Source organism: Mobula hypostoma, chromosome 17 (assembly GCF_963921235.1).
Source record: "Mobula hypostoma chromosome 17, sMobHyp1.1, whole genome shotgun sequence".
In the NCBI taxonomy this organism is placed as follows: Eukaryota; Metazoa; Chordata; class Chondrichthyes; order Myliobatiformes; family Myliobatidae; genus Mobula; species Mobula hypostoma.
This window is the reverse complement of record NC_086113.1, coordinates 4,082,143-4,104,387: the sequence shown is the minus strand read 5'-3', so window position 1 is coordinate 4,104,387 and position 22,245 is coordinate 4,082,143. Positions and strand designations below refer to the sequence as shown.

The 22,245-nt window shown below is 41.2% G+C and overlaps 1 protein-coding gene and 1 long non-coding RNA gene across 2 annotated transcripts in view; one reads left to right on the top strand and one right to left on the bottom strand.

The window, feature by feature from the left end:
* The window catches only part of LOC134357793 (ubiquitin-conjugating enzyme E2 E2), a 189,021-nt gene that overhangs the window by 10,042 nt on the left and 156,734 nt on the right, over positions 1-22,245 (bottom strand). The window contains exon 5 of the mRNA XM_063069450.1: positions 4,435-4,582. Within this exon, the coding sequence (XP_062925520.1) occupies positions 4,435-4,582 (148 nt within the window). The remainder of the gene's footprint in view (positions 1-4,434; positions 4,583-22,245) is intronic.
* The window catches only part of LOC134357794 (uncharacterized), a 198,398-nt gene that overhangs the window by 127,015 nt on the left and 49,138 nt on the right, over positions 1-22,245 (top strand). The gene's annotated exons all lie outside the window — the stretch shown is intronic.

Below are 22,245 nucleotides of genomic sequence, written 5' to 3'. Positions count from 1 at the left end.
ACTGAATGTCTTAAGGAACTTTAGTAAACCATTAAGTATACTCCTGTGGACTGGATCACTTTTGGGCCAGTTCTGTTTAATACAGCAGATTATGACAATCCAGTAGTTCCATTACCAAGTCCTTCTTTTCATTCCAGAATATTTAATTACTGCAGCTGAATTTAAAGGAAAGGTTTTCACGCAGATGGGATTAGCTCAGGAAGGCACCTCAATTGGCATGGTTTGTTTGGGCCAAACAGCCTGATTCTATAACTCCATGCCTGAACTGCTGTATTGGGATTTGAAAGGCTCAGGATTATAGGTTCAGTCCAGTGAAATAACCACAAAATTTTTATTCCCTTTCTCTTTCATTCAGAGGTACAGAACGGAACAGGCCTTCCCAGAGCAACAGGCCTTGCTGCTCAGCAACTCACCTTATTAACCCCAGCCTAATCACAGGACATTTTACAATGAACAAATAACCTACTAAATGGTACCTCTTTGGACTGTGGGAAGAAACTAGAGTACACGGAGGAAACCCACACGCTCATGGGAAGAATGTACAAACTTCTTACAGAGGACGCCAGAAACATAGAAACATAGAAAATAGGTGCAGGAGTAGGCCATTCAGCCCTTTGAGCCTGCACCGCCATTTATTATGATCATGGCTGATCATCCAACTCAGAACCCTGCACCAGCCTTCCCTCCATACCCCCGAACCCCGTAGCCACAAGGGCCATATCTAACTCCCTCTTAAATATAGCCAATGAACTGGCCCCAACTGTTTCCTGTGGCAGAGAATTCCACAGATTCACCACTCTCTGTGTGAAGAAGTTTTTCCTAATCTCGGTCCTAAAAGGCTTCCCCTTTATCCTCAAACTGTGACCCCTCGTTCTGGACTTCCCCAACATCGGGAACAATCTTCCTGCATCTAGCCTGTCCAATCCCTTTAGGATTTTATACGTTTCAATCAGATCCCCCCTCAATCTTCTAAATTCCAATGAGTACAAGCCCAGTTCATCCAGTCTTTCTTCATATGAAAGTCCTGCCATCCCAGGAATCAATCTGGTGAACCTTCTTTGTACTCCCTCTATGGCAAGGATGTCTTTCCTCAGATTAGGGGACCAAAACTGCACACAATACTCCAGGTGTGGTCTCACCAAGGCCTTGTACAACTGCAGTAGTACCTCCCTGCTCCTGTACTCGAATCCTCTCGCTATAAATGCCAGCATACCATTCGCCTTTTTCACCACCTGCTGTATCTGCATGCCCACTTTCAATGACTGGTGTATAATGACACCCAGGTCTCGTTGCACCTCCCTTTTTCCTAATCGGCCACCATTCAGATAATAATCTGTTTTCCTATTTTTGCCACCAAAGTGGATAACTTCACATTTATCCACATTAAATTGCATCTGCCATGAATTTTCCCACTCACCCAACCTATCCAAGTCACCCTGCATCCTCTTAGCATCCTCCTCACAGCTAACACTGCCGCCCAGCTTCGTGTCATCTGCAAACTTGGAGATGCTGCATTTAATTCCCTCATCCAAGTCATTAATATATATTGTAAACAACTGGGGTCCCAGCACTGAACCTTGCGGTACCCCACTGGTCACTGCCTGCTATTCTGAAAAGGTCTCGTTTATTCCACTCTTTGCTTCCTGTCTGCTAACCAATTCTCTATCCACATCAATACCTTACCCCCAATACCGTGTGCTTTAAGTTTGCACACTAAGCTCCTGTGTGGGACCTTGTCAAAAGCTTTTTGAAAATCCAAATATACCACATCCACTGGTTCTCCCCTATCCACTCTACTAGTTACATCCTCAAAAAATTCTATGAGATTCGTCAGACATGATTTTCCTTTCACAAATCCACGCTGACTTTGTCCGATGATTTCACCACTTTCCAAATGTGCTGTTATCACATCTTTGATAACTGACTCCAGCAGTTTCCCCACCACCGACGTTAGACTAACCGGTCTATAATTCCCCGGTTTCTCTCTCCCTCCTTTTTTAAAAAGTGGGGTTACATTAGCCACCCTCCAATCCTCAAGAACTAGTCCAGAATCTAACGAGTTTTGAAAAGTTATCACTAATGCATCCACTATTTCTTGGGCTACTTCCTTAAGCACTCTGGGATGCAGACCATCTGGCCCTGGGGATTTATCTGCCTTTAATCCCTTCAATTTACCCAACACCACTTCCCTACTAACACGTATTTCGCTCAGTTCCTCCATCTCACTGGACCCTCTGTCCTCTACTATTTCTGGAAGATTATTTATGTCCTCCTTAGTGAAGACAGAACCAAAGTAATTATACAATTGGTCTGCCATGTCCTTGCTCCCCATAATCAATTCACCTGTTTCTGTCTGCAGGGGACCTACACTTGTCTTTACCAGTCTTTTCCTTTTTACATATCTATAAAAGCTTTTACAGTCCGTTTTTATGTTCCCTGCCAGTTTTCTCTCATAACTTTTTTCCCCTTCCTAATTAAGCCCTTTGCCCTCCTCTGCTGAACTCTGAATTTCTCCCAGTCCTCAGGTGAGCCACTTTTTCTGGCTAATTTGTATGCTTCTTCTTTGGAATTGATACTATCCCTAATTTCTCTTGTCAGCCACGGGTGTATTACCTTCCTTGATTTATTCTTTTGCCGGAGACTTCCGGTAGCGCTCATGGAGTGAAGTCGCGTTCTTGACTCGCTCCATTACCTCTGAGTTTTTTCTCTCTATGGTCAGCTATACTTTAATTAACTATTAAGGCATCAATTTTTACAATACTTTGAATTAAACTGAATTCTCTGACAATTGGATGGAACTTAGATCTGCTATGTCTAAGAACGGGAAAGACGGCAAGGATGATTTATTCTTTTGCCAATCTGGGATGAACAATTGTTGTAGTTCATCCATGCAATCCTTAAATGCTTGCCATTGCATATCCACCGTCAATCCTTTAAGTGTCATTTGCCAGTCTATCTTAGCTAATTCACGTCTCATACCTTCAAAGTTACCCCTCTTTAAGTTCAGAACCTTTGTTTCTGAATTAACTATGTCACTCTCCATCGTAGTGAAGAATTCCACCATATTATGGTCACTCTTACCCAAGGGGCCTCTCACGACAAGATTGCTAATTAACCCTTCCTCATTGCTCAAAACCCAGTCTAGAATAGCCTGCTCTCTAGTTGGTTCCTCGACATGTTGGTTCAAAAAACCATCCCGCATACATTCCAAGAAATCCTCTTCCTCAGCACCTTTACCAATTTGGTTCACCCAATCTACATGTAGATTGAAGTCACCCATTATAACTGCTGTTCCTTTACTGCACACATTTCTAATTTCCTGTTTAATACCATCTCCGACTCACTGCTACTGTTAGGTGGCCTGTACACAACTCCCACCAGCGTTTTCTGCCCCTTAGTTTTACGCAGCTCTACCCATATCGATTCCACATCTTCCCGGCTTATGTCCTTCCTTTCTATTGCGAATTGAACTATTCAGAATTGAACTCTGAACTCAGACGCCCTGAACTGTAACAGTGTCAGGCTAACCACTGCACTATCATGGTGCCCATCTTAACCTAGTTCTAATGAAACTATAACACACTGAATACAAGTAATTATGATTAGAACACAAAGGCATTTCCTCTTGTAAAGGAAATGGCTGAGGAGAATTAGAAAGCATTAAATATCATATTCTAATCACCGGTCTGGCCATGTGTAATGCAAGGTCACTTTAATTTCTTTACATAGAGATTCTTAACTTCACTTCAATTATCAGATAACTTCTTAAAAGGAACCATTTAAAATTAAAGTTTATGACAAAAAAAGTTGTGTGAAATCAGCTTGAGCAGTCTAATTTCAAGTACTTAAAGAAACTGAAGATGTTACTGGTGGACGCGGGTTCAATTTCAACATGTAGGAGAAATCTGGATAGGTGCATGGATGGGAGGGGTATGAGGACTAAGGTAGGACTAGGCAAGTTAATAGTTTAGCATGGACTAGATGGGCTGACAGGCCTGTTTCTGTGCTATAGTGTTCTATCACTCTAAGGCTATGGAGTTAACATTTTTTTAAACTCATCTATCTTCATGGAGCATTTACGATTTCGATGTCCTTTGAATGCTTCTAAAAATGGCTAGTTTAAGGTTTATTAATTGTTTATTGTCGTGTTTTGATTTAGAGCAACCCTCTGTGATTTGATTTTGTTCTAAATCATATGACATAACATAGAAGTTATTTATGCAAAGTATGATAAATCAAATTTCTTGAGTCATAAAATATCAATAAAGTAAAATGTACAATAAAGTTGCTCTAAAGATAGTGGAAATCCATGAATTGCTACAGCACAAAAACTTGTGAATTTTCATCTGCCTTTTCTCATTTTTATTTTAGCATTTGCAGATTTTTCTTTTTAAAAATATATGTCAAAGTTTAAAATGATGTAATTGCTCTTACCGGGGTTGCAGTCTGTTAGAAGTGAACAAATTGACAGAAGAACCTTCGAGATGGTGAGTGCTGGGCTCCAGTTATCCTTCAGAATATCCAGACAGATCACTCCCTGACTGTTGATATTGCAATGATAGATTCTTGTCCGGAATGTCACCTGTCAAATTGAGGTGAAATAAGATTTCACAGGAAGTCTTCAACTGCTTACAAGTATAAACTAATTTCAATACAATAGTAAAGTAAATGAGGCAACTCTGCTTCACATGAGAGGATCAAAGACTGACATCAGCTAGTTTCTGAGAAGCCTCCAAAGTGATTAAAGATAATGATTAGCTTTATTTGTCATATGTACATCAAAACATCTACACAGTGAAATATCTATAACAATGATGCATTCCCATCCATCCTGCATTAATTCCTGGGCAGATCTTCCCCTTTTTAAATATCTTAACATGATTTGTAGCAAAATATTGTGTCACATGAAAGATTCTTTTTATTATAACCTCCATTAATCCAGTGTGCTTGGGAGTTTGGTGCGGGTGAATTGATAGATTTTCCAGAGAATTGATTATTATTCTAAAATATAGAGCAGTTCACTTTTTAAAAAAGTGACACTACATGGTGGTATAATAAATTCTGCAGTGTAGTTTAAAGAGAACAGAGGAATCAGCATGCCAGTATATTAAAGGGAGACTTGGTACTGGGGCGCTGGTATGTTAATGGCATTGCAAGAATTATCAGTAAGGCTGATACTAAACCATTAGAATTTCCAAACTATTGGACGGACATTTACTGGAGTTTCACTGTACTCACTAGAAATAATGTTAGGAGGTGGCATGGTAGTGTAACACTATTACAGTGCCAATGACCCTGGTTTAAATCCACTGCTTCGCATCTGTAAGGAGTTTCTACATTTACCCTGTGACTGCATGTGTTTCCTCTGAATGCTCTGGATTCGTCTTACACTCCAAAGATGTATGAGTTAGTGGATTATTTGGTCACATCGGTGTAACTGGGTAGCATAGGCTTACTGTGTCAGAAAGGCCTGTTACCGTGCTGCATCTCCTAATACTGTAATTTATTTCCCTCGATTTTAGCAGGAGATGAAATGGACTTGTACCAGAGATAACTGAAACTCACACATTTGTGTTCAGCTCCCATTAATGTGGCACAACAATTTTGGAAAGTCTTGAGTCTTGAAAGGCATATTTCCTATTGCTTCCAGGAAGTCTGAAGGAAGAGGGAGATAGCTCTCACATTTTCGAGGAACACAAGCCTTAGTCAGTGCGATGCATGCCAAAGGAAATTTCTGTAATTGGGAGTTAACCAGGCCCACCTCAGGAATAATTTGGCAGGCAGGTGACAATATTATTATTCTCAGAAAATCCCTGCAAAGTGGAGCAACGCAGAAACATATTTGATGTTGTCACAAGATATTATCTGCTGTTTACCCCTGTAGAGTGCAGATTCTTAAAGGCAAGTGCATTTTTTTATTTAACCAAGTTCTTTCAGTAAGTAACTGACCATGAGGAAATACAGAGCTTGCTTAGGGAGGGCAGAATGTTAAAAGTACATTGTGATAGCTTTTCAGCTGATACAGAGACAGACATAGAGAAGGTGTCCAGCTAATCTTAGAGAATGAAGCAGGACATATAGACTGCCCAAAGTGTCTGTGGGTAAGCATTTTAGGGACAGTGACGATAACTCTTAAGTTTCAATATAGTTATAGAAAGCAATGTAGGTGGTCCAGAAATTAAGGAATGAAGGATCTCGGCCTAAAATGCCAACTCCTCATCTCCTTCCAAAGGTGCTGCCTGACCTGCTGAGTTCCTCTGGCATTTTGTGCATTGCTCCAGATTTTAAGCATCTGCAGAACCTCCTGTACCCCCACAGATTAAGGCCCTGAATTTGTATAGGACCAAACTTAATATCATAAGACAGGATCTGGGAAAAGTAGATTGCACAGACGTGTGTGAGGTGGGAGATGTTTTTTAAAACAAGTAAAGCAATGAGAATTCAGGGTTAATGTGTTCTTGTAAAGATGAAGTACAGGGAGCCATGGGTGTCAGGAGTTTGATGACGAAAAGAAGTATGTGGCATGTTTAGAGAATTAAAAACAGGTGAAGCCTTATAGGGGAGCATAATAAATAAAAAAAAAATCACTGGTAGACTGGAGTAAGGAAAATCTAAATTAAATTTTCATATATAAAGAGCAAGAGCAATTTAGAAAATAGTATGACCTGAGAGTGAGAATAGTGGCAGTTTATGTATGCAACCAAAGGCTATGGATGAAATCTTACTTCTTACCTGTATCCATGAAGAAAAGGAAATTAATTTTCCACCCAGAGGGTGGCTGCAATTTAGAATGCACTGTCTAAGGCGGTGATGGAGGCAGGTACTCCCACGTTTAAAAAGTATCTGGATCAGCATTTGAATAACCAAGTCAGGCAACACGTTAGTAACTGGGATTAGTATGGATGGATGCTTGGTGGTTGGATAGACATTGTGGGCCAAAGGGCCCATTTCTGTGCTGTCTGACTATGTTGTAGTGAGCTACTTAAGTACTGTAAATGGAAGAGAGTCATTCAATCCTCCGCAGGAGGACACCCAAGATTCAGTTATTTATCACGTGTACATCGGAACTTACAGCAAAATGTTTCATTTGTGTCAACAAGCAACACAACCGAAGGTGTGCTGGGAACAGCCCACAAGAGTTGCCACACATTCCAGCGTAAACATAGCATGGCCAAACTGTTCAGCAGAACACAGAACACAACAAGCAACAAAACAAGCCTTGTCCTCCCTCCTAAAGGACTCATGCAAGCTTACAGAAAACAGGACATTTACCATCAGGGAATTCTTCTCATGCTTCACAGCAAATGGAACACTAAGGGAATGTAAATCGTTCTTTCCAGATGACAAGGTCTGTTGTTAAGGGCGATCCTATGTGCACGTTCAGTCAACAGCTGCCCTCATTTACTGGAAGTTAGCCATGCTGGATGCACGAGATGCCACCTGCTCCTCATGGAAATCAAATCGATGAAGTAATTCCTTGTGAGTACAGAGCATGAGGGACCTCTCTGATACAGCAGGAAGCTACACATAGCAGAGATCAGCAGCAACCAGTTGAAAAGACCCTGGGATAAAGAAGTTCAAGTATGCTCACCACTATAGAGACACACACAAAATTCTGGTAGAACTCAACAGATCAGGCAACATCTACGGAGAGGAAAAATGCTGCAAAAAGTTTAAAAAAAACTCTGCCAGCCCCATCATGGGTATTAACCTCCCCTGCATCCAGGACATCTTTAACAAAGGTAACAAAGGTCATTAAAGACCCCCAACACTCAGGATATGCCTCTTCTCATTGCTACCTCAGGGAGGAGGTATAGGAGCCTGAACCTGCAAACAGTACCTCAGTATTTTTCCCTCTCTTTTTGACCTACTTATTTAATTTCCTTTTTTATATTTATTGTAATTTATAGTTTTTATTATGTATTGTAATGTACTGCTGCTGCAAAATAACAAATTTCACGACATATGCCAATTCTATTGAACCTGATTCAGATTGAAGAATCAGTGTTTCAGGACTCTGGAGATAGTAGTCCATGCACGAAGAAATGGCTGATGCTGTTCCAGCAGAAAGTCACCAATGTCAATAGCATTGGTCGAAGGGCCTGTTGATACATTATTGCTCAGAGAGGTCCAAGGAAAACATCACTTCTCTGAAGCAGCTTCTGGGCTCCTACCATCATCTGTCCTGAGATCCTGAACCTCCCATGTGACCGATCATGGCCACGATAACCCTTGGTGCTACTACGGAAATGCCTATGAGATGACTATTCTTTCCCATTACTGGGAAAGTAGGCATCCCTCTGTCTCAGGCTCCCTGCTACCCAAGTAATGCAACAAGAGAACGATCCCTGAGGTGGACACACCCAATTTAAGCAACACACATCAAAGTTGCTGGTGAACGCAGCAGGCCAAGCAGCATCTATAGGAAGAGGCGCAGTTGACGTTTCAGGCCGAGAAAAAGGAGAGTGAGAGAAAGAATGTGTGCATAAAAATGAGTAACAGATGGGGTACGAGGGGGAGGTGGGGCCTAGCGGAAGTTAGAGAAGTCAATGTTCATGCCATCAGGTTGACTTCTCTAACTTCCGCTAGGCCCCACCTCCCCCTCGTACCCCATCTGTTACTCATTTTTATGCACACATTCTTTCTCTCACTCTCCTTTTTCTCCCTCTGTCCCTCTGAATATACCTCTTGCCCATCCTCTGGGTCACCCCCCCCCCCGTCTTTCTTCCCGGACCTCCTGTCCCATGATCCTCTCGTATCCCCTTCTGCCTATCACCTGTCCAGCTCTCGGCTCTATCCCTCCCCCTCCTGTCTTCTCCTATCATTTTGGATCTCCCCCTCCCCCTCCAACTTTCAACTCCCTTACTCACTCTTCCTTCAGTTAGTCCTGACGAAGGGTCTCGGCCTGAAATGTCGACTGCACCTCTTCCTATAGATGCTGCTTGGCCTGCTGCGTTCACCAGCAACTTTGATGTGTGTTGCTTGAATTTCCAGCATCTGCAGAATTCCTGTTGTTTACACCCAATTTAAAGTTGCTGAATCCATTCTTACTTTAGTCTTGACTGGCTTTGAAATCTCAGATACCCCAAATTTCATTTATGGATTTCCTTTTCAATGCTAGAGTTGTAAGTGCTTTCTGCTGTTTCTCATGACACCTCACTGTAATATCAATCCTGTAGGTGAAATTACAACCAGCTGGCTGCAGGAAAGCGCACGTGTCCTAAACTTCTCAGTTTTCTCAGGCAAAGGGATACCCGTCATCCTGATTCCAACCATGCCTTTAGTTAATACTGCCACCATCATAAGCATAAGAGATTCTGCAGGTGCCGAAAACCTGAGCAAAACACACACAAGATTCTGAAGGACTCAGCAGGTCAGGCAGCATCTACAGAGGGAAATAAACAGACAATGTTTCAAGCTGAGACCCTTCATCAGGACTGGAATGGAAGGGGAAAGAAGCCAGAATAAGATGGGTGAGGGGAAGGAGTGCTGACACTGTCGTGTCAAGCTTTTCTCTTGTTTTGTTGTACATCCCTGACAGAATTATATCTACATCCCTTTCTCTTCCTAATTCCACCTATCAACGTCTGTATAGATGCCATTAAGATGTAACTCTCTTCCTCCATTTACACAGAAACACCTCTAAGCTTTAGACAGTCAGTCCTATATCACAACATTGAGTCAGAATTTCTGTCCCCTGAACAATGGGATGATCAAAGCCATTATTCTTTCAAACTCCATTTCCTTCCATGCCATCAACCTTGTCTTTTTTGCTGGCCATACTTTTTGAGGCTGAACCCAAGTATTTAAAGCTTTGCATACCGGTGGAACCAGAGCTGAGCTCTGAACTCCACATTCTATTCTTCATTAATGCTACTATATCTTCCTCTACAAATGTGCTTCTTTCTGCCTCGATCTCAGCACATCCACTGCTTAAAATGCTTTTGCTATTTGTATTTCATCATTTTAATACGACTAAGGTCTTCTAACTAAGTCCCTATAAACCTTTACAAGATTACTGTTGTCCATGGGCTGTTTTGTACTGTTCCCTTAGATCCTAGCACTTGTAAAATACAAGCCGTCTCTAAAGAAATAGTTTTGGCCTATACTATTGGGCAGTGTGCGAGAGAAGGGTTAGATTGATCCTGGAGTAGGTTTATATAGTCAGCACGACATTGTGAACTGAAGTGCCTTGTACTGTGCTGTGCTATGTTAATTGTGCACTCTCCCTCAACACTTTTCTCCCGCACTGTAAGTCCTTTGACTGCTATCTATCTCCATCTTCCAAGTAGGCTCTTCAACACTCTTGATCCTACTTTCTGTAGATTTTCAAGATTCAAGATAAAAGTTTATTTATCACATGTACATGGAAACATACAGTGAAATATGTCATTTGAGTAACAACCAACACACCCAAGAGGGTGTGCTGGGGATGAGGACATCCCGCGTGTGTGCCACACATCCCATTGCCAACACAGCATGTTCACCATGCTCAGGAGAACAACATAGAATACAACAAGCAACAAAACAACAACAGCAAAACAAGCCCCATTCTTCCCTCCCATTCACACATGTACACAGTCCTCTAACCCTCAAGACAGGCCGTCTTCTTTGGCCTTCAGTGGATTCGGACTAACGGACTTTTCTTTTCCTTGGATGTGTGAATTTTCATTTTGCTTGCTCCTCTTTTGTCAAGTTTGATAAATTTATCTTGCATCCTATGGTTTAACTCCCTTCCACTATATTTCCATGTGTGATATGCCTTTAGCTTACTTTTACATAAAAATGCAATTTATTATTGTTTAAAATAATTAGGTATAAAGTGCAGCAAATCTGTTCCCATGATCCGTGCAATGAATTTGGAGTATAGAACAAGTCAGTTATGAGATATGATGATAATATATCATTATATAAACTGCGATTAGAATTACCATACCATGACTAACACTATTTGGCCACAAGTACAATACCTCACACTCATCAGCTAATGTCACCGTACAAGCATGACAACAAATATGTTCTCATTACCTGTATCAGAAGAGAATCAGAGAATAATTATGGTACCAAAGACAACTTAACCTCTCAAGTTTATATCAACACGCATAGTGAAATATATCATTTGTGTCAATGACCAACCTCATTCTCCTGCCTTCTCCACATAACCTTTGACAACTGGACTAACTAAAAATCTACCAAACTCCACTTTAAATATACTCGATGACATGGCCTCCACATCTGTCTGTGGCAATGAATTCCACAGCTTTCCCACCCTCTGCCAAGCCATGCTTCAGGTGCCAACGTAACATGCCTACAACTTACTAATCCTAATGTGTGTTTTTTTTTTGGAAAGTGGGAGGGAATTGGAGCACCTGGAAGAAACCTATGTTGTCACAGGGAGAACATACATACTTCTTACAGACAGCAGCTGGAAATGAACCCAGGTCGTATGATTGCTGGTGCTGTAAACATTATCTTAACTGCTATGCTACTATGCCTTATTACTACAGATAATGCTCAAAGCACTAAAAGGAAACCAATTTTGCTATCTCCACAAGTTTCTCCAAATCTATTAGCAGAATAAGCAAATGTTTATGGTTTCCTCTCCAAGGCCAACATCCTGAGAGTCCAAGCATGTAGTGGGCAACATCATTTGCATTCTAACACCAGACTTCTGAAACAACTTCTGAAACAGACACTCTGTTCTTTAGTGGGAAAAGATTACCAGAGTGATACAGCAAATATTCTCAAAGCGTTCTTTTAAAAATGTAACATCAGCTCCATCTCAGAAATCTCTGGTCTGTGAGTGATCAAGATAGCAAGTAGCATTTACAAAGGGACAGGTCTCTTTGGAAGCACGTAGAAGCTTAGTGAAAACATTGAAAGAATGGCAACAATTCCCTTACTAACCATCCCCCCTGTCAAGCTCGACTAGCTCACCTGCTTACGTGTGACATAAGTGCCACAATAAAGAATGGCTGCACCTCTAATTCTTTAGAATTTTGCAAAGATTCCGCATGACATCCAAAACTTTGACAAACTTCTATAGATGGATGGTGTACAGTATACTGACAGGTTGCGTTAGGGCCTCGTATGGAAATACCAATAACCTTGAATGGTAATGCTTATAAAAAGTAGTGGATAAAGCCATGATGGGCAAAGCCCTCCCCACTATTGAGCACATCTACAGAGTGTGTCGCAGGAAAGCAACATCCATCACCAGGGACCCCTCTCACCCAGGTCATGCTCTCTTCTCATTGCTGCCATCAGGAAGAAAGTACAGGGGCCTAGGAACTCACATCAGCAAGTTCAGAAACAGTTACTACCCCTCAATCATCAGGCTCTTAAACCACAACACTCACTTTAACACTGAACTATTCCCACACCAATGGACTAACTTTCAAGGATTCTTCATCTCAATATTTATTGCTTACTTATTTAATATTATCTTTTTGTATTTGCACAGTTTGTTGTCTTTTGCATGTTGGTCATTTGTCTGTCTTGGTGCGTTTTTCCTTGATTCTATTATGCTTCTTTGTACTTATTGCAAATGCCCACAAGAAAATGAATCACAGGGTAGTATATGGTTATATATACATTGATAATAAATTTACCTTGAACTGTTGCAGAGTCCAATTTTTACTTATGCCTAATCAGGCACAGAACTAGAGTGGAAGCAAATCATGCTGAAACCCTGTATGTATGATCCAGCAATTCAGAAAATGGCCATGGTTTATGATGTGTTTGTGTTTTAATGATCGTAATTGATCAGGGTGTTTGTGTTGATTTATTGTGATTGATCATGATGAAATACTTTAATAACTTATGATTGACGAATCCATTAGATTTCATACTGAAACTTTAACTTGGCTTTTGTTTTCCAAACAATACTCCGATAACACTGCATTTGCAGCTGCTATCTGTTTGAATTACAGGCCCAAGATCATTTTTTACTTGAATATTTCTGCCATAGCAGTTTCCCCGATAGCCTGCAATACAAGACAGTAAAACAGATAATTTTCACAATCTTTACAGAATAAAACTTTGGGTGGCATGGTAGCATAGTGGTTAGCACCACACTATTGCAGCTAAGTGCATCGGAGTTCCGAGTTCAATTTTGGTGCCGTTTATAAGGCGTTTGTTCATTCTCCCCATGAACGTGTGGGTTTTCTCTGGGTGCTCCCGTTTCCTCCCACACTTCAAAGATGTACAGTTAGTAGGTTAATTGATCATTGCAAATTGTCCTGTGATGCTGTAAATAGGTGGGTTGCTGGGTAACTTGCTGTATCTCTAAATAAAATAAAAAGTAAATAAAAGACAGTAAAACTGTCAACATTTATGATCATTGCAAAATAGAACTCTGAAATCCTGCAACATGATAGCATTCTAACCGTGGTGTTGTCAGTGACTGCTTGTTTTGCTAGGGATGTCCTATTTCTCAGCTTTTCCCAGTGATATCAGCTAAACACATAAATGAATGAGAATAGTTACTGCATTTCCTGCTGTAAACTGCAAAAGGTTGAAGTGTAAGTGATTATTTATTGATATACCAAATCATTGAATTACAATTCCTTCAGAAGGCTATTTCAAAATTGAACGGCTTTGAACATTATAAATATTTTAAAGCATTTATTATTTCAACAACTTTAATCTCACATACACTTAGTGGTCACTTTATCAGGTACCCTTGCTCGTTAATGCAAATATCTAATCAGCCAATCATGTGACAGCAACTCAATCCATAAAAGCATACAGCCATGGTCAAGAGGTTCAGTTGTTGCTCAGACCAAACATTAGAATGGGGGAGGAAATGTGATCTAAGTGACTTTGAACATGGAATGATTGTTGGTGCCGGATGGGGTGGCTTGAGTTTCTCCTGGTATTTCCATGCACTACAGACTCTGGTTTACAGAGAATGACGTGAAAACCAGTAAAAACATCCAATGAGTGGCAGTTCTGTGAATGATGTGGAATCGATATGGGTAGAGCTGCGTAACACTAAGGGGCAGAAGACGCTGGTGGGAGTTGTGTACAGGCCACCTAACAGTAGTAGTGAGGTTGGAGATGGTATTAAACAGGAAATTAGAAATGTGTGCAATAAAGGAACAGCAGTTATAATGGGTGACTTCAATCTACATGTAGACTGGGTGAACCAAATTGGTAAAGGTGCTGAGGAAGAGGATTTCTTGGAATGTATGCGGGATGGTTTTTTGAACCAACATGTCGAGGAACCAACTAGAGAGCAGGCTATTCTGGACTGGGTTTTGAGCAATGAGGAAGGGTTAATTAGCGATCTTGTCGTGGGAGGCCCCTTGGGTAAGAGTGACATAGTTAATTCAGAAACAAAGGTTCTGAACTTAAAGAGGGGTAACTTTGAAGGTATGAGACGTGAATTAGCTAAGATAGACTGGCAAATGACACTTAAAGGATTGACGGTGGATATGCAATGGCAAGCATTTATAGGTTGCATGGATGAACTACAACAATTGTTCATCCCAGTTTGGCAAAAGAATAAATCAAGGAAGGTAGTGCACCTGCGGCTGACAAGAGAAATTAGGGATAGTATCAATTCCAAAGAAGAAGCATACAAATTAGCCAGAGAAAGTGGCTCACCTGAGGACTGGGAGAAATTCAGAGTTCAGCAGAGGAGGACAAAGGGCTTAATTAGGAAGGGGAAAAAAGATTATGAGAGAAAACTGGCAGAGAACATAAAAACGGACTGTAAAAGCTTTTATAGATATGTAAAAAGGAAAAGACTGGTAAAGACAAATGTAGGTCCCCTGCAGACAGAAACAGGTGAATTGATTATGGGGAGCAAGGACATGGCAAACCAATTGAATAATTACTTTGGTTCTGTCTTCACTAAGGAGGACATAAATAATCTTCCAGAAATAGTAAGGGACAGAGGGTCCAGTGAGATGGAGGAACTGAGTGAAATACATGTTAGTAGGGAAGTGGTGTTAGGTAAATTGAAGGGATTGAAGGCAGATAAATCCCCAGGGCCAGATGGTCTGCATCCTAGAGTGCTTAAGGAAGTAGCCCAAGAAATAGTGGATGCATTAGTGATAATTTTTCAAAACTCGTTAGATTCTGGACTAGTTCCTGAGGATTGGAGGGTGGCTAATGTAACCCCAATTTTTAAAAAAGGAGGGAGAGAGAAACCGGGGAATTATAGACCGGTTAGCCTAACGTCAGTGGTGGGGAAACTGCTGGAGTCAGTTATCAAGGATGTGATAACAGCACATTTGGAAAGCGGAGAAATGATCGGACAAAGTCAGCATGGATTTGTGAAAGGAAAATCATGTCTGACGAATCTCATAGAATTTTTTGAGGATGTAACTAGTAGAGTGGATAGGGGAGAACCAGTGGATGTGGTATATTTGGATTTTCAAAAGGCTTTTGACAAGGTCCCACACAGGAGATTAGTGTGCAAACTTAAAGCACACGGTATTGGGGGTAAGGTATTAGTGTGGGTGGAGAATTGGTTAGCAGACAGGAAGCAAAGAGTGGGAATAAACGGGACCTTTTCAGAATGGCAGGCGGTGACTAGTGGGGTACCGCAAGGCTCAGTGCTGGGACCCCAGTTGTTTACAATATATATTAATGACTTTGATGAGGGAATTAAATGCAGCATCTCCAAGTTTGCGGATGACACGAAGCTGGGCGGCAGTGTTAGCAGTGAGGAGGATGCTAAGAGGATGCAGGGTGACTTGGATAGGTTGGGTGAGTGGGCAAACTCATGGCAGATGCAATTTAATGTGGATAAATGTGAAGTTATCCACTTTGGTGGCAAAAATAGGAAAACAGATTATTATCTGAATGGTGGCCGATTAGGAAAAGGGGAGGTGCAACGAGACCTGGGTGTCATTATACACCAGTCATTGAAAGTGGGCATGCAGGTACAGCAGGCGGTGAAAAAGGCGAATGGTATGCTGGCATTTATAGCGAGAGGATTCGAGTACAGGAGCAGGGAGGTACTACTGCAGTTGTACAAGGCCTTGGTGAGACCACACCTGGAGTTTTGTGTGCAGTTTTGGTCCCTAATCTGAGGAAAGACATCTTTGCCATAGAGGGAGTACAAAGAAGGTTCACCAGATTGATTCCTGGGATGGCAGGACTTTCATATGAAGAAAGACTGGATGAACTGGGCTTGTACTTGTTGGAATTTAGAAGATTGAGGGGGGATCTGATTGAAATGTATAAGATCCTAAAGGGATTGGACAGGCTAGATGCAGGAAGATTGTTCCCGATGTTGGGGAAGTTCAGAACGAGGGGTCACAGTTTGAGGATAGAGGGGAAGCCTTTTAGGACCGAGATTAGGAAAAACTTCTTCACACAGAGAGTGGTGAATCTGTGGAATTCTCTGCCACAGCAAACTGTTGAGGCCAGTTCATTGGCTATGTTTAAGAGGGAGTTAGATATGGCCCTTGTGGCTACAGGGGTGAGGGGGTATGGAGGGAAGGCTGGGGCGGGGTTCTGAGTTGGATGATCAGCCATGATCATAATAAATGGCGGTGCAGGCTCGAAGGGCCGAATGGCCTACTCCTGCACCTATTTTCTATGTTTCTATGAAAATGCCTCGTTAGTGAGTAAGGTCGGAGGAGAATAGCCAGACCGGTCCAAGCTGATGGGAAAGTGACATTAACTCAAATAACCAGGTATAACAACAGTGGTGTGCAGATGAGCATCTCTGAAAGCATAAGTTGAACCTTAAAAAGAATGGCCAACAGCAGCAAAAGACCAAGAACATACACTTTCGCCGCTGAACATGTACTTTAGTCTATTTTGACATCTGTAAAATAATTAAAGTGCTAGAGAATTGTTCTACTCAATCATAACATGGTTGTTGTATAGCAGAAATCTCCCTGAACCGACACCTGATACAAACTTCTACACAGAAGACTACTAGATTTTGAAGGTGGTGAGTGCTTTCCTTAGTGAGTGCAAAGCCTGGGCCATTATTCATGACTGTTGATAATCCAAGTCAATCTGCAATTCTTCCTTCATTCCAGTCCTAATGAAGGATCTCAGCCCGAAACATTGACTCTTTATTCCTTTCCATAGATGCTGCCTGACCTGCTAAATTCCTTAAGCATTTTGTGTGTGTCAATCTGAGAGTGCCGGCCATTATTTCTACAGTTAGCTGGGCTGCACTATGTACCTTTGCCTCAGTGCTACAATATTTTTGAATAGGCTGTGTTCATGGAGAAGTCAACGAGGCTGATTTTGAGTCTGGTTCCCTAAAATTGTATCTGGCATGATTTGTTTTTCTCTTGATTGTAGTGTGTCCCAATGATCTATGGTGAATGTACCAATTATCTCCTTTGACGGGCTTTAGAATTTTCATGCTTTTCTTTAAATCAAAATTCAGCAGAAAATTCTGCAACTACCCTTTTTCAATTTATCATTAAGGACCCTCATCATGCAGGACATGCCCTTTCCTTTTTTCATTACTAATATCAGAGAGGAGGTAAAGAAGCCTGAAGATCTACACTGTGTTTTAGTAAAAGCTTCTGCCCCTCTGCCATCGGATTTCTGAACAGACAATGAACCCACCCATGAAAACTACCTCACTACTCCTCTTTTGTTATTTTTATTGCAAGTTACATTCATTTGTTCTGCTGCCCCGACAAAAAAATCTGATTTCATGACTAATGTCACTGATCAGATTCCGATTCTGAGAGAAAAAGTATCAACTATGTTGTTTGAAGTTAGCTTTAAAATTAATTTACAGTGAGGACATTTTCAACTAAAACTTTACTTGCCAGGAGGAGACATATGCTGAAGGTAAGTATCAGCTGGCTCCTAAATTAGCCAGTTCTCCTAAGAAATGCTTTATACCTCATTCCAGCACTGACCAAATTGAATTTGTTGGGAGCTACAGATATCCATATGTGAAAATGATTGTAGGATTACTTTGGGTAGACCGAAATGCTGTTACAATCAGATTTGCCATGTACTTATTAAAAAGCACAACAGAGTGGCTGAATGACTGACTTCTCCTCCAGATTCGGCTGTTTCCAAACAGTGACCTTAGTGGTAAAAGTATTAACAAATTCTTTGCAGTCCTGAGTCTGTTGCATTTAAGCACTCAATCTGATTTAATTGTAAAGCTTTAGGAGTTTAGATTTGTAATCACTGTTAAACAGTGATTTTCAGAGTTACTAAAATTATGCTTAGACCTTTTAGAGAAACATCATTTTAATAGTTCACAGGATAGATATGTCCCACAGAAGAAGTTCTCAAATGGCAGGGATAGGCAACCATGGCTGACAAGGGAAATTAAAGACTGCATAAAAGCCAAGGAAAGGGCATAAACAGTAGCAAAAGTGAGTGGGAAGTTGGATGATTGGGAAGCTTTTAAAATCCAACAAAAGGCAACCAAAAAAAGCTGTAAGAAGGGAAAAGATGTAATATGAGGGCAAACTAGCCAATAATATAAAGCAGAATATTAGAAGTTTTTTCTGTTATATAAAGAGTAAAAGGGAAGTGAGAGTTGATATTGAACTACTGGAAAATGATGCAGGTAATGGGGGACAAAGAAATGGCAGATGAACTAATGAACTTTGCATCAGTCTTCACTGTAGAAGACTCTAGCAGTGTGCCAGAGGGCGGTGAGTGTCAAGGGGCAGGAATGAGTTCCATTACTAGTACAAAGGAAAAAGTGCTAGGCAAACTCAAAGGTCTCATGGTAGATAAGTCACCTGGACCAGATGGACTACATCCCAGAGTCCTGAGAGAGGTTGCTCATGAGATAACAGATGCATTGGTCATGATCTTTCAAGAATCACTTGATTCTGGCATGGTTCAGGAGGACTTGAAAATTGCAAATTTCACTCCACTCTTTAAGGCAAAAGTAAGGAAGTTATAGGCCAGTTAACATAACCTCAGTGGTTGGGTGAGTGCTGGGGTCTATTGTTAAGGATACTTGGAGGTATGATTAATTTTTTGGAGTACTTGGGAGACTAATGATAAAACAAGTCAAAGTCAGCATGGTTTCTGTAAAGAGAAATCTTGCTGGACAAATCTGTTAGAATTCTTCGAGGGAGTAACAAGGTGGACAAAGGAAAGGCAGTGGATGTCATTTACTTGGATGTTCAGAAGGCATTTGTTAAGGTGCCACACATGAAGCTGCTTAACAAGATAAAATCAGGAAAGGTACTGGCATGGATAAAGGAATGGCTGACAGGCAGGAGGCAGCGAGTGGGAATAAAGGGGGCCTTTACTGGTTGGCTGCCAGTGACTAGTGGTGTTCCTCAAGAACCAATATTGGGAACCACTACTTTTCACATTGTTGTCAATGATTTGGATAATGGAATTGATGGTTTTGTGGCAAAGTTTGTGGATGATACGAAGATAAGTGGAGGGGTAGATAGTGCTGAGGAAACAATGTGATTGCAGCAGGACTAAAACAAATTGGAAGAATGGGCAAAAAGTAGCAGATGGAATACAGTGTGGGAAAATGCATGCTAATGCATTTTGGCAAAAGGAACAATAATGCCGACTATTATAAAAATGGGGAGAAGGTTCAAACATCAGAGGTGCAGAGGGACTTAGGAGTCCTTGTGCAAGACTCCCAGAAGATTAATTCACATGTTGATTCTGTGGCAAAGGCGGCAAATGCAATGTTGGCATTTATTTCAAGGGGAATAGAATATAAAAGCAAGGAAATAATGCTGATGTTTTATAAGACACTAGTCAGGCTGCACTTGGAGTATTGTCAACAGTTTTGGGCCCCATATCTCAGAAAGGATGTGTTGTCGGAGAGAGTCCAGAGGAGGTTCATGAGGATGATTCTGGAAATGAAGGGGTTATTATATGAGGAACATTTGGCAGCTTTGAGCCTGTACCCACTGGAATTTAGAAGAATATGGGGGGATCTCATTGAACTCTACCAAATTGAAAAGACTAGATAGGGTGGATGAGGAGAGGGCTTTTCCTCTGGTGGCAGCATCCAGAACTGAAGGGCACAGCTTCAAAATTGAAGGGTGACCTCTTAGAACAGTGGTAAGGAGGAATTTTTTTAGTCAGTGAGTAGTGAATCTGTGGAATGCCCTGTCACAGACTGCAGTGGAGAACAAGTCTGTGGGAATACATTAAGGCAGAAGTTGATAGTTTCTTGATCAGTCAGGGCATCAAAGGATATGGTGAGAAGGCAGGTGTATGGAGTTGACTGGAATCCGGGGTCAGTCATGATAGAATGGTGGGGCAGACTCGATGGGCTGAATAGCCTAATTCTGCTGCTATGCCTTGTGTCTATGGTCTTAATTTATTTTTCACTTTCCTGAAGATGGTGATTGAGATGTACATCATGAAAGTACATTATGTTTAAATTATCCTGTGCAAGCAATTGTTATTAAAATATACGCCAAATCATTGGACCATTTAACTGGAGAATTTTACAGCCAAGCTCAAATCTGTCCTTACTTTTGGGCTGGATTCCATATGACACAAACAATGCCTCTCATGAGATTTCTGCAGTTGCGATTAATTTGTGTGGTCCATAACACTCAATGTCTTGCCAGCCCTGCTGCTGCACACATAAAATGACAGAGAGTAGTCCGGTTAGAAAGTCAAGGATCTAACTGCAGTGGAAAGTGAGGCCATACCCATGGAGCCTTTCAGTTGGGCCTTCAGTAACTTAAATGCCTTAAATACCTCAGAAATAGCTGAAGATTTTTAAACATTTATTAACTATTTCAGGATGTCAGGATAGATGGTAAAGCCAACATTTAACACCCACCTAGAAATGTTCTTACCCTTCAACCATCAGGCTCCTGAACCAGCATGGATAATTTCATTCACCCCAACACTGAACTGATTCCACAACCTAAGGACTCATTTTCAAGGAAATTACAACTCATATTCTCAGCATTATTTATTTTCAAGTTATTATTACTATTTAGTTATTAAATACTATTATTATTGTATTTTTTATTTGCTGTTTGTTTTTTGCACAATGGTTGCTTGTCAGTCTTTGTGTAGTTTTTAATTGATTCTACTGCATTTCTTTGTTCCACTGTTAATGCCTGCAAGAAAATAAATCTCAGGGTAGTATATGGTGACATATATAGAAACTACAGCACAGAAACAGGCTTTTTGGCCCTTCTTGGCTGTGCCGAACCATTTTCTGCCTAGTCCCACTGACCTGCACACGGACCATATCCCTCCATACACGTATCTGTCCAACTTATTCTTAAATGTTAAAAAAGAACCCGCATTTACCACCTTGTCTGGCAGCTTATTCGATACTCCCACCACTCTCTGTGTGAAGAAGCTTTGATAATAAAGTACATTATTATGTACTTTGATAATAAATTTAACTTTGAAGAAGAATGAGAAATTGCACAGTACTAAGCAATTCAGCCCATTTATTTCATTGACTATTTTTTATAGGCATCCGTTAGTCTGTGAGACCATGGATTTGCACCTTGGAAGGTTTCCAGGGCGCAGGCCTGGGCAAGGTTGTATGGAAGACCGGCAGTTACCCATGCTGCAAATCTCCCCACTCTACGCCACCGATGCTGTACAAGGGAAGGGCACTCGGGCTGATACAGCTTGGCACCGGTGTTGTCGCAGAGCAATGTGTGGTTAAGTGCCTTGCTCAAGGACACAACACGCTGCCTCAGCTGAGGCTCAAACTAGTGACCTTCAGATCACTAGACCGATGCCTTAACCACTTGGCCACGCGCCAACACTCACTGACTATAGCTCAGCATTTAACATCATCTTCCTACAGTCCTGATCAAAAAGCTACAGAACCTGGGCCTCTATATCTCCCTCTGCAATTGGATCCTTGACTTCCTAACCGGAAGACCACAATCTGTGCAGATTGGTAGTAACATCTCAGGGATGCATGCTTAGCCCACTGCTCTACTCCCTCTATACACATGAATGTGTGGCCAGGCACACGATCTATAAATTTGCTGATGATATAGCCACTGTCAACAGAATCTCAGATAGAGATTAGAGGGCATACAGCAGCTAAATATATTAGCTCATAGACTGGTGTCACAGCAACAACCTTGCACTCAGTGTCAGTAAGACCACATTGTGGACTTCAGAAAGGGTAAGATGGGGGAACACAATCAATGCTGAGAGGGATCAGAAGTAGAGAGAGTGAGCAAATTCAAGTTCCTGGGTGTCAAGATTTCTGAGGATCTAACCTGGTCCCAACATATCAATGCAGCTATAAAAAAGGTAATGCAGCTGCTATATTTCATTAGGAATTTGAGGAGATTTGGTTTA